Below are 13358 nucleotides of genomic sequence, written 5' to 3'. Positions count from 1 at the left end.
ACTATATTTACAATGATTATCATAAACAGAAACAAAACTAAACTGAAATGGAAAATCAGCATAAAAAATAAAATAATATAAAATACCAAAATTAAAGCTCTATACACCAGTTAAAAAAACAAAGGAGAAAAAAGCTATTTGCACCAGTTAAAAATGGAAAAATAGAAAACTGAAATAGAAAACCAGCTTATGAAATGCAATATTAAAGCTCTATGAACCACAATAAATAAATAAATAAATAATAAATAAATATACTCAATATAGACTGCATCAAAGTTGGTTTATAGTGTATTAACTATATCTGTATGGAAGAATGATGGATCGATGTAGAATCAATAACACTATACAGTATATAGAAAATTATTATAAACAAAAAATATCTACTAACAGAATATTTTCAGACAAATGACAGTCATTTTCATAAGAAAAAAACAAATTTAAATCTTTATGCTCCATTAAAACAAACTGAAACTCAGTCGAAATGAATGATCAGCATAATAAAAAGAAAAGAAAATACCAAAATTAAAGCTTCATGCACCATTAAACTAACTAGACTGAAACAGAAATATAAACATATGAAACATTTGTTTTGTAATGTATTTCTTTTATTAAAATACTGTACATCTAGAGGGATGGATGAATAAATGTACAATAACTAGTACTATACAGAGAAAAAATATTATATACAAAACCATCCCCTGACAGAGTATTTTCAGACAAATAACAGTAAATTCCATAAGATAGCACCAAGATAAAAGCATTATGCACTATAAAAAAACCAAAACTACCAGCATACAACTTCAGACTTGTTTTATGCTTTATTGAATTTTTTTCTGGTTTTCTAGTAAATTATTTACTACTATCTGTGCTATCTGGATGGATGAACGGATGTCACATTCAGGTCACATTATGAAAATAAATCGGGTTGTAAAAGCAGTTTCATGTTGTTTGCATGTATTATAAAATAGAGTATGTCAGAAAACATTGATCTCTAGAGTTTTCTTTGACAGATTTGATTCACTTCTTTCTCTGAATCCATTTGTGTTGATCTGAAACACTGAACAGACTCTTTACTGAACAAAAGACCCTTTCAGTGGTAAAACAAGATGCAAGTCTGAAGCAGGCGGATTATTGTTCATTAATATACACACAAACAGTGTTTGGATGCCGTGTGTTGTTCAGGTGAGTCTATTGTTGAGAGTTTAAAGGTTATTGGAAGGTTCAAACACTCATCAGGATGAAAAAAGTAAATAAAGCACCACAGCCATGTCACAGATTTATTTATTTATTTCTCTTTATTCTCCATCATTATGGATTTATTTGCAGCACAGCAGCAAATGGCCTTAAAGGAAGAGTTGAGAGTGAGGACATTTCAAATTTAGAATTTTGGGTAAATTATTCCTTTAATAAGTGGAGACAATCTCATTCTATTCTGTAAGCTCACATTTTCAACATTCTGATGTCTTGATATTAATCAACAGGATAGTCTGCTGTTTATTTAATTGATCCTGCTTTGATAAATAATGAAGTATTTCACTTGATTAAGCGTTGTGTCTGATAGTCTAATCATGACATCATCTTTAATTAAAAGCCAAAAAACACAGCAGATTTTATACCGTTTCAGTATGATCAGATCTGACACAATCGCTTCACTTCAAAGGAACTCAAATATTGTCATCCTAATTTGATAGCTCGTATTTTTCTTATTGCTGAGGAAACAGACTCATTTCACGAGTGATAAAGCTCAGAGCTCGGGCTGTGACAGTTAAATGCGATAATGTCTCCAAATGCACTACCCAGAATCCTTTCTGCTCTTCCACAGTGTAAACTTGAGTTCCAGGCTTGCAGCTCGAGCAAGAGCATCTCTGTGAAATGTGAGGGTCCGTGTCCCTGTCTGCCAGGACAGGAAGTCATCAAACCACATGCAGAGAAGAACGGTGAGTTAGTACCTGTTCGTTAGGATGTAGATAGTACCATATACTGTCTGAACAGAGACTTTCTCCACCGTTAAGATTTTAAGTTAATATTTCTAAAACATGACTAAGCTTGTCCAAGCTCATGGTACTTTGATGTTGGTTAATGGTTACCTAACATGCAGGAAAACAAAAATGAAAATTCACCCAAAAATGAAAATTCTGTCATTAATTACTCATGTCGTTCCAAATCTGTAAGATCTTAGTTTATCTTCGGAACACAAATTAAGATATTTTTGATGAAATCTGAGAGTTTTCAGACTCTCCAATACACAGTAAGGATACCTGTAGCTACCACAATCAAGGCTCAAAAACGTAGCAAGGACATCAATAAAATAATCCATGTGACATCTGGGGTTCAACCGTAATTTTACGAAGCTACGAGAATACTTTTTGTGCACAAAGTATAAAAAAAATATCTTTATTTGTGTCTGAAGATGAACAAAGGCCTTGCAGTTTTGGAACGTCATGAGGGTGAGTAATTAATGACAGGATTTTCATTCTTGGGTGAACTATCTCTTTAAATATTTTTTTCTTTTTGCTGTGTTGTTTATTTTAAATTGACTCAATTAATTATTTGTCCATTAATTCCATACATTTTCCATTAATTTTCCATTTAATTTAATGCAAAATGATGGTGAATGTTGCCAATAGGGTTAAAAAAGCATTTTTTTATGAAGTTTATATAATCTAAAAATGTGGTTCACAAGTTAATAAATAATATAATTAAAAAATAATAATAATAATCATAAAAAATGTGATGAGTTTATATGTAAAACATGTCAGAACAATTATGACATTTTGCCTCTTTGACATTTTGACACAAGGCAGAAACTGATTTTCTTCCTCAGTATTTATGTCTTGTTTTTCAGGACAAATACGGGATCTAAACATAATATCTTAAATATGATTTCTTGTTGTTGTTAAGCATAAACTCACTTAATTAGGATATTTTTTTATTTTGTCATTGCAAATCTCACATCAGTAAATATATCTTGATTTAAGAATTATTCAATATTTGTACTGGAAAATAAGATAATACTATTACGAAAGAACTGCACATTTTGCAACGGAACTATTGAGAATTAGCATTTTAGTGTATTTTACACATATGCATGCATATGCTGCAGTGTCTGAAATCACTCACTAATTCACTAAACAGCAGATTCTTCACAAATGCATTACTGAACACTTTTTGGTCGCACTCTGAATGAAGGGATAATAACTTTGAAATCCGATCACATGCTCAGACCACACTGGATCAGATTTTAATTGAATATGAATTGACCTGTGAATGTGTTTTGGATGGGGTTTGTGAAAGTTTCTTTTCTGTTTAGACCACAGAAAAATAAACGCATTTGAGTTGGACACTAAAACATTTTTGCTGCCTGTCTGAACAAACCGTAATAGACACATGAAAAAGCCTCAAGAAAGAAAAACACTCAGACGCAAGATAGTGTGTGTGTGTGTGTGTGTGTGTGTGTGTGTGTGAGTGTGAGTGTGAGTGTGTGTGTGTGTATGTGTGCGTGCGTGCGTGTGTGTGTCTTTCCTGAGGGGAAAGAGAATAGTGAATTTAGAGTTTTGGGAACAACACTGGACATCACAAAGACAAGCTCTCAGGAGGAATAAACACAGAAAGATGTTTGTTAATGTGAATTTCAGATGTTTTATTATTCATGGGAGAGAAACATCTCCAATGAGATCTGTTTAATACTTAACTTCCAGATTAAATGGAGATTCAGTCTCCTGTGTCTCAGATGTTTCCTCTGAGACAAAGATCCCATAATCATACACGTGCCTCCTACAGAGTTTTGCAAGAATCTCAGCAGTGGCTACGTTTACATGCATAATATTTGGTTCAATCGGACTGAATTCATTCAGATTGATGAATCTGACTGTAGTGTTCACATGAATGCTAAATAAAGTGATCGGGTTGAAGTGCACATTTATATTTTACAAGCTTCAAATCTAAATGTGGAATGGGGTTTTTTTTTTTTTTTTTACGTGTGCACACTGCACAAATATAAAGTTTCTCACTGTTGGCACATAAAAACCACTCTCCTTTACTTGTTTTTAACAGCAGTATTGATATTTATCCATTTATGGATAAATATAGATATCAATATTTATCCATTATGCTGCTCATATTTATCACAAAAAAAAAAAAAAGAAAAAGCCCCTCCGCCGCACCCAAAAGGGTTGCCTGTGGATGAGTATCCAAAACAAGGTTGTCCTGCTTCACTATTTTTTTTTTTTTTTTTTTTTTTTTTTTATTTGATAGGGACAATGCTCATTGATCAACAGACAAGTTATTTGCTGTAAACAAGCCAGAGTTAGCTACAAGTGCTAGTTTCCATCTGTTGTCCCTAGCCAGATCTTAACAGGCACCCTAAAATACAAAAGTCAATAAAGATACACTAAAATACAGTAGCAATGTAATAAATACAGCAGAAATTTTAAAACAATATGGGCATACTCTCAAACAGACAATATGTTGTTCACATCATCAACCCTCAACTTAATTACAGTATAAAGTAGATACAGTATATGAACAAATAATAAAAAAATATACATACATACATACATACATACACATATACACACACATATATATATACATATATATACATACACATACATATATATATATACATACACACATACATACATGTTCATAAACTTAAACATTTGGTGTATGGTTACAATTATAATTATCCCTAATCCAAGATTTAAGCTGGTTTTTAAAAGAGGAGAGACTATTACACTCCCTTAACTCATTGGGTAGGCTATTCCAAAAAATTGTAGCTCTGACAGAAAAGGCTGTATTTCCAATCCTACTTTTTCTATATTGAACTATGCAGTCCCCTCTGGTGGTTGCTCTGGTTACTCTATTGACCCTATCTTTCTGTTTTATAAACTGGCACAGTGGTGGTGGAGCAAGCCCACGGAGTACCTTAAAGACAAGACATGCGTCAGCAAAGTGTCTGAAGTTTTCAAAGCTAAACATATTGTGTTTTTTGATTATGTGACAATGATGATAGCTATTAGCCTTACAGTCCAATGTCTTTAATGCCTGTTTATAGAGTGACTCCAATGGTTGCAATGTTGTTTTATTGGCTTGCGACCAGCTTGTTAAACAATAAGAAAAATGTGATAAGATCATCGCATGCAAGAAAAGCTTTGCAGCCTTCAATGTTAGATATGATCTTATATGCTTAAAATTTGCAAGATTAAATTTAACAATATTGGCAACCTTTTTTGTATGCTTTTTAAAGGAGAGTTGTGAGTCTAGGATGATTCCCAGATATTTAAAGTCAGATACCACTCTAACCTTATCTTGGTTAACAATTACCTCAGGGTCATAAGTCACAGTAGTTTGTTTTGTAAAATACATACATACTGTTTTACTTATGTTCAGATGTAAGCATGAATTAGTTAGCCATATGGATACCTTGCTCATGGCCTCAGTCAGTTGGTGTGCAGCTTGTTGTTTATTTTTAGCATGCACGTAGAGGACTGTGTCATCTGCATACATTTGTAAATGTACAGATGGACAAACAGTGGGCAGGTCATTTATATAGAGACTGAACAAAAGGGGGCCCAGTATAGATCCTTGAGGGACACCTATTCTAGAGTTTAGATATGTGGATTGAGTGTTGTTAATGCGTGTGCTTTGTTTTCTGTCAGTTAAATATGATTTCATCCATTTAATTGCATTCCCACAGAAATTAAAGTAGGATAATTTTGACAAAAGAACGTCATGATCGACGGTGTCAAATGCTTTTTTGAAATCTAAAAATATTGCACCCACCACGCCTCCTTTATCTAGATTCATTTTGATGTTCTCGATAAAAAAGCAGTTGGCTGTTTCCGTGGAGTGATTACTTCGAAAGCCAAACTGCATTGGGTGCAGTGGTGTATGGCCTTTACTAAGATGAGCAGTCAGCTGTTTCGCCACCCATTTCTCTACTACCTTGGATATTACAGGTAGTATACTGATGGGCCTATAGTTCTCTACTAGTGTTTTATCACCGGCCTTGAAAATGGGGGTTACCACGGCTGTTTTCCAGGAACTTGGGAAAATACCTTGTTTAATTGATAAATTGATTAAATGTGTAAGAGGTATAATTAAAGACTGTTTATGAGTTTTAAAAAATACAAAATCAAGACCAAAAGCATCTTTAGCTTTTGAGTTCCTTAGTGAATTTATGGTATTCTCTACCTCAAGTTCACTAATTTCCTCAATTCTAAAAACTGGTTTGTCATTATCAATAGGAATGCTCACTATATTACTAGTAATGCACTTCTGTGCCAGTTCCTCAACTGATTGGATAAAAAATTTGTTAAAAGTGCTTGCTATAATATCTTCTTCTCTGGTTATGATTCCATTTAATTTCAGTTCAAGTGCCGGTGCGCAGTGCTGAGTATCTTTACCAATTAATTTATTAAGATTGTTCCAGATTAATTTCCCATCTCCCTTTGCATCATCAATTACTTTTATATAGAAATCTGCTTTGGCTTTCCTTATGTTCCTTACTACTCTATTTCTGAGGGATGTATAGCTATACCAGTCACTTCTGAGTCCTGACTTAAGTGCAATCTTTAGTGAGGAGTCTCTGTCCCTCATCTGTTTCCAGAGAGCCTCATTGAGCCAAGGTTGAGAATTTTTCTGTCTTGGTCTGTGTGACATTCTTCTGTTATATAAGGATATTATAGTATTAATAGTGCTTGAAAACATATTGCAACTGTTCTCTATATCTTCAATAACCAGAAGATCAGTCCAGTCGATATCATTTAAGGCAGATTTGAATTTGTCCATATCATTTTTAGGAATACTCAATTGATGTTGTTTCACTATGATTGTTTTCTTAAAACGTTTTTTGGTGAGTTTCCTTCCTAATAGTGTTATATTATGGTCAGATAAACCTGTTAATAAATTGTATGATTTTGTTATCCTTTCCGGTCTGTTTGTAAACATTAAGTCAATTTGCGTCTGAGAGGAGTGAGTGATGCGGGTGGGACCAAGAACTAACTGGGTGAGATCAAATTTGTCTGTTATATCTTTAAGTTTTTTCCGATCAATTTTATTTTCCCAGTTTATATTAAAATCACCCATTAAAATTAACTCCTTTCTTTCTTGACATTGTTTTAACAGTTTGTGTAAATTATCATAAAAAGCAATGGTAGATGAAGGAGGACGATAAAAACAAATTAAAATAAATGACATTTCAGGGGATAGCCAAACGTTCAGTCCAAGGCATTCAATATCTAATCCAGGCGACCATTCAATCAGATTACATTTGATTGTGTCTTTCACATAGATTAACACGCCTCCCCCTCGCCCTTTGTCTCTGTCCTTTCTGAAAACATTGTATCCAGATACATTAACAGCAGCCTCTGGGGAATATTTACTTAACCACGTTTCCGAGACACCAAGAAAATCCAGGTTGGAATTATTTAGTAGATGTTCCATTTGATCGCTCTTTGAGACCATACTACGGACATTAATATGTCCGCCTAATAATCCCCTTGGTTTGGAGCGTGGGTCCCATAGAATTTTTGCCTGGTTTAAAGTTTTAAAAAATTTAAACTTACGATGTTTCCTGATAGCTGGATTGAGATCAGTAAGTTTTCGTTTATCACGAATAGGCCGCATTACCGGTGTAGAGATCCCCAGCATCGGAGACATGAATGATGAAAGCTTACCACTGGCATGCGTCAAAGTTGTGAAGTGTTCCTCACGTGTCGCTCCGTGTAAGGTGGAATCCAAACCGGAGGCCACACATGGATTCAGCGCATCCAGGGAAGACCGCAGCATGCCGTCCACCTGTGCCATCCACGAGCACCCGCGTGATCCTCGGCTTCCTCCCACGTTCAGACTCCGACTGCGGCCGTTGTCCCACCGGTAATCCAGGGCAGGTCCCAGGCGACAGCCGTGCGCGTCCATGGAGAGGACGGCATCACCAATACCGGCTCCGTGCGGACCAGGGTTAGGCTCTACATCTCCAGCCAAGAGAAGGATAGTCAACAGCAAAAGAATATCCTGGTAGGGCCGTCTTGATTTTATTTTCCTTCGGGAACCTGTATGATTTGGCAGGGTAGCTTGGCCTTTGTTTAGCAGAGCTTCGTAAATAGTATGTTGGCTCGATGCGTTTGGACGGCGTTTAGACTTTCCAAGCCCAGCTGAACCGGCACAACAACATCGCACAGACAGTAGGAGTAGCACAACGACTAAACTTGCTACAAACAGACTTTTTGTGATCGTAGCACTTTGCCTTGATTGTATGAGATGGCGTGAGCCAGTTTTATACGAAAAATAGTGTTTTGCGTGGTTGGTAGCATTGTTTGCGTATACGGCGACAGCAGCACCTGTCCGCATGCGTCCTGCCATGATCTCTTAAAGACCTCTCTTGATGAAATGGTTGAGATAATTCTGTGTGTGGGACTGTTTAAGTTCAAGGAACTTCAAAGTTGCCGAGTGAATGGGTAGTTTTATAATGACAGGACACGCATTTATACAACTTTTTATTCAAAAGGAAGAGCCGCTCATTCCGTGCATCATATGTCATTACGTTATTTCTGCATCCTTGCACATTCACAGTCCTTTCAGTTTCGTGATTGAAACCGATCGAGTGTTTAATGCACTCTCAATCATATTAGAAGAGGAATAATCCACCCCCTTCAATCCGATCGCAATTTAATTCCGATTGAGCTCAATCGTATCGATTAAGGTGTTTATATGAACATTTTTTAGTCTGATTGAGCCGTCAATCTGATTACAAACAGATATTTTGGTTGCATTTAAACGTAGCCAGTGTCTCAATCAAAAGTCTCAGAATAAACTCACATTTACATTTACATTTAATCATTTAGCAGACACTTTTATCCAAAGCGACTTACAAATGAGAACAATATAAGCTCAGTCTAGTACAGAACGCATAGCCAGGTATTTATTTTTTTATTTTTTTTATATATGAAAGACAAGAAAATTCCTAGTATTAGTTGGTTAAGTGCTGGCGAAAAAGATGAGTCTTTAGATGTTTCTTGAAAATGAGTAAAGACTCAGCTGTACGAATTGAGAGTGGGAGGTCATTCCACAAACTGGGTACAGTCCAGGAAAAGGTCAGTAGAGTGATTTTGAACTTCTTTGGGATGGCACCACAAGGCGTCGTTCACTTGCAGAGCGCAAACTTCTGGAGGGCACATAAGTTTGAACTAGTGAATTTAGGTATTTTGGTGCCGTGCCAGTGGTCAACTTGTAGGCAAGCATCAGTACCTTGAATTTGATGCGAGCGGCTACTGGTAGCCAGTGTAACCTGATGAGGAGAGGAGTAACGTGAGATTTTTTTTATCTTATTGAAGACAACCCTCACTGCTGCATTCTGGATCAATTGCAGAGGCTTGATAGTACATGCAGGAAGGCCCGCCAGGAGAGCATTACAATAGTCCAGTCTGGAGAGGACAAGAGCTTGGACAAGAAGTTTGGTGGCTTGCTCTGACAGGAAGCGTCTAATCTTCCCAATGTTGTATAAGGCAGATCTGCAAGGACTGGGTCGTTGTAGCAATATGGTCTGTGAAGCTTAACTCATAATCCATCACAACTCCTAGGTTTCTGGCTGTCCTGGAAGGGGTTATGGTTGACGAACCCAGCTGTATAGAGAAATTATGATGAAACGATGGGTTAGCTGGAACCACCAGGAGTTCTGTCTTAGTAAGGTTGAGCTGAAGTTGATAGTCATTCATCCAGCTAGAAATGTCACTCAGACAGGCTGAAATGCGAGCAGCTACCGTCGGGTCATCTGGTTGGAATGAGAAGTAGAGTTGGGTGTCATCAGCATAGCAGTGATAAGAAAAGCCATGCCTCTGAATGACAGATCCCAGTGATGTCATGTAGATGGAGAAGAGAAGTGGTCCAAGTACTGAGCCTTGAGGAACCCCAGTAGAAAGTTGTTGTGACTTTGAAACTTCACCCCTCCAAGACACCCTGAAGGATCTATCGGAGAGGTAGGACTTCAACCACAGGAGTGCGGTTCCAGAGATGCCCATCTTTCTGAGGGTGGACAGGAGAATCTGGTGATTAACTGTGTCAAAAGCAGCAGACAGGTCCAGTAAGATGAGTACTGAGGATTTTGAAGCTGCTCTTGCCAGTCGCAGGGCTTCAGTAACCGAGAGCAGGGCAGTCTCAGTTGAGTGGCCACTTTTGAAGCCAGATTGATTGCTGTCCAGGAGGTTGTTCTGTACAAGGAACATAGAGAGCTGGTTGAACACAGCTTGCTCAAGTGTCTTTACAATGAATGGAAGAAGGGATACCGGTCTGTAGTTTTCTAGAAGTGCTGGATTTAGAGATGGTTTCTTAAGCTGTGGGCTTACTCGAACCTGAACATTTCTCATCAAGTGACTGATGAGCTGCACTTCACATTAATTTTATCAACCAGTGACACATTTTGGTCTCCTACAGAAGAAACATGTGAGATAAAGATGATACAAGGGTTCAGTTGACAATTGTTGACTAAACATGCTTCATTTAAATGAAGTTATTTAATCTTAAATCCCAAGATTGATACTGTTGTCGGTTGATTCATGAACCAAACTTCACTAAACATCACAATAATATTTGTACTTTAATATAAAGCAAAGGATCGCTTTCAAGTTTTGTGTATTTAATCACAAAATAAAAAAAATGAATGCAGTTTTGATACTCTTTAATGTGGCTTGACAGATCATTGTAGATGTGAACGAACATCTCTATGTCTTTACCATTAGTTACAGCACCAAAAGAGTTTGTTCAGAAGGTGTTAAAAAAACAACAACTTACTGAATGTACGTACTGTGAAATCTGTTTGAACCGCTGAAAGATATAAATAAAACAGCTTGTACACAATAATGTCATGTAACATCAAATTTATCTCGGAAATACTCCTCAGATGAGCTTTTTAATATATATGCACTGTATTACATATTCATTATATTTTTACTTAATCTGTTAACGGTTTCAATTAAAGCCACTTTATAAATGTGTATATTTCAACAACAAATTTGAATATAAATAGAATATAAAACATGCCTTATGTGCTATTTAAATGTTAATTATTAGTTTTTGAGTGTTAATTGTAAAATCTAAATAATTAGCAATAACTATAGCAATAAATCAGAAAAAAATATATCTGCTTTAGGTTTTTTTTTTTTTTTACCTGATACATATCCCAATGAATCAATATTAAATAAAATTGAGATTGGAATCAAATCAAATCAAATCAAATCAAATCAAGAGCTTTGAAATCTGTGTCAATATTCGTAATATTTGTATTAAATATGATTGAAACATAAACATATAAACCCCCCTTATCTGCTATTTAGATTATTATTTTTTTTTTTCAGTGTTAATTATTGTATTTAAAAAAAAATCATCACCAGGTTTCGATGAGGTTTTCTTTAAAGAAAATGTATATGTATTTGATATATTTCCAAATTAATTAATATTGAATTGAGATCAGAACCAAACTGAATCAAGAGCTTGTGAATCAAAATAAAGTTGAATTGTGAAATCTGTCAATACTCTTCATACTTACATAAAACTTATCTGAGGACTGAAACATAATAGCATATGTAATTGCATATATCAAAAAAAAAAAAAAAAAAAAAAAGCCTAATGTGCAATTTAAATGTTATTCATCTCAAAAAAAAAAAAAAAAAAAAATTCCTAAGAAAAACTAACGTACCTAATACATTTGCAAATTAATTGATATTGAATCAAAAAGAGATTATGAATCTGAATCAAACTGAATGGTGATGAATGTACATTTGCATATTGTATTGTATGAACAGGTGAAACTAAAACCAGATAGAATTTTCTATTTTACTTTATGTTACTTAAGGAGAGTTAACTTTGAGTCAAGTCAAGTCCATTCTGCTTTATTGGCAGTTCTTCCACATATATATTACATACATACAGAGAATTGAAATTGCGTTACTCTCAGAACCTTGGTGCATACAGATAACACTAACAGTAGAGCCTAAAATAGATAGATACAGATTAAATATAAAATACAACTATAGAAATAAGGGCATGTTAAAAAAATACAAATAAAAAACAGTTAAATAAAGCAGCACGAGGCACATGGCACATGAAGTAAACAAACAGTGCAGATAAAATGATTGTAGGCTGCGCTTGGGAAAGAAAGCACACGAGATGAGACCACAACAATCTGTTTACAGTCTAAACATATACATTTTGACTATATTTATTAGATACAGAATTGTAAATGTATTTTATTCATTCAAATTGTGAATATTGTGTCAATATCCAGCCCTAGTTCCCTCACATATTCTGAGTGCTGAATGAGCAACTCAATGCGTTAGCAACTCTGAGCAGTGAAGTTTTCCTCCTGCAGTGTTTTGATGCCATCAGTCTGATATTTCTAAGGGTTTGTTGTGCTGTAATTCAGATTCATGACCTCTAGCCTGTTTGCACTTATTTCCCAAAGGCTTCCCCACACAGCACAGTCTCTCTCTGTGGGTTCTGCTGCGAGATGTGAGGAGAGATGAGGGTTCGGTCTGATAGCAGCGTTATGATGTCTGTATTTTAATGACTTCAGATCACTGACATGATCTTTAATTGGAAAAGTGATGCATGCATCAGGAAGCAATTACCATCAAAAGAGAGAACGTGTCATTTGAAAGTCAATTTCTCTTTCATTTCCTCTCATCTTTATTGTCTCACGGCCTCTTCCCTTTCTCTTTATTTGACCTGTTCATCTTTTGTCATATTATCCCTGACTTTCATCTCACGCTTTTTTATGTGTCTCTGTTCGGTATTCAGATGAAGCAGTTATTCCTCAGTGTTTGCAGAAAATATCTTTCTTTTCAGCATCCAACTATTATCTGTTCTTCTGTTTTCCTCCATGTGATTCTCACTGGAGCTACATCGTCGTTTAGAAAGACGGGTGATAGAGGGCAGGACTAGGGCCATAACATTTCTGCAAAGTGGAAAATGTGGACAGAATCACAGAATACAGTTCATAAAAAAAAATTAACTGTATAAGGCAGAATTTTAGATGAATAAATAAAAAGTAGGACTGTACACTTTATCAAACTGTGATGTGACAACTGCTATTGAAATTAACTTATTACAGATACAGTGCCCTCCATCAGTATTGAAACAATAAAGACAAAATTGCTCTGATGAATATGAGACATAACTACATGTTTTATTATTGGGTGTTTTAACACATACATGTTTTATCAAATAAAAAGATCAGCGCTTTTAAAGTTTCATCCTCCTATCTGATGTGAGCATAAGTATTGGAACATTTAACTCACAGGTCTTTCTGAGCAATCAGCTGTGTCCTGTTGTATTAATTGTTCAGATATTAAAAGCAGGAAATG

At 35.5% G+C, this 13358-nt stretch overlaps 1 protein-coding gene across 1 annotated transcript in view; it reads left to right on the top strand.

Annotated features, from left to right (window-relative positions):
- LOC132109907 (testican-1-like) overlaps positions 1-13358 on the top strand; it is a 242044-nt gene that overhangs the window by 193402 nt on the left and 35284 nt on the right. The window contains exon 7 of the mRNA XM_059516359.1: positions 1823-1937. Coding sequence (XP_059372342.1) covers positions 1823-1937 — 115 coding nt within the window. The remainder of the gene's footprint in view (positions 1-1822; positions 1938-13358) is intronic.

The sequence above is a fragment of the Carassius carassius genome, chromosome 29 (assembly GCF_963082965.1).
Source record: "Carassius carassius chromosome 29, fCarCar2.1, whole genome shotgun sequence".
NCBI classification, from domain to species: domain Eukaryota; kingdom Metazoa; phylum Chordata; class Actinopteri; order Cypriniformes; family Cyprinidae; genus Carassius; species Carassius carassius.
This window is presented reverse-complemented; position numbering and strand designations above follow the sequence as displayed.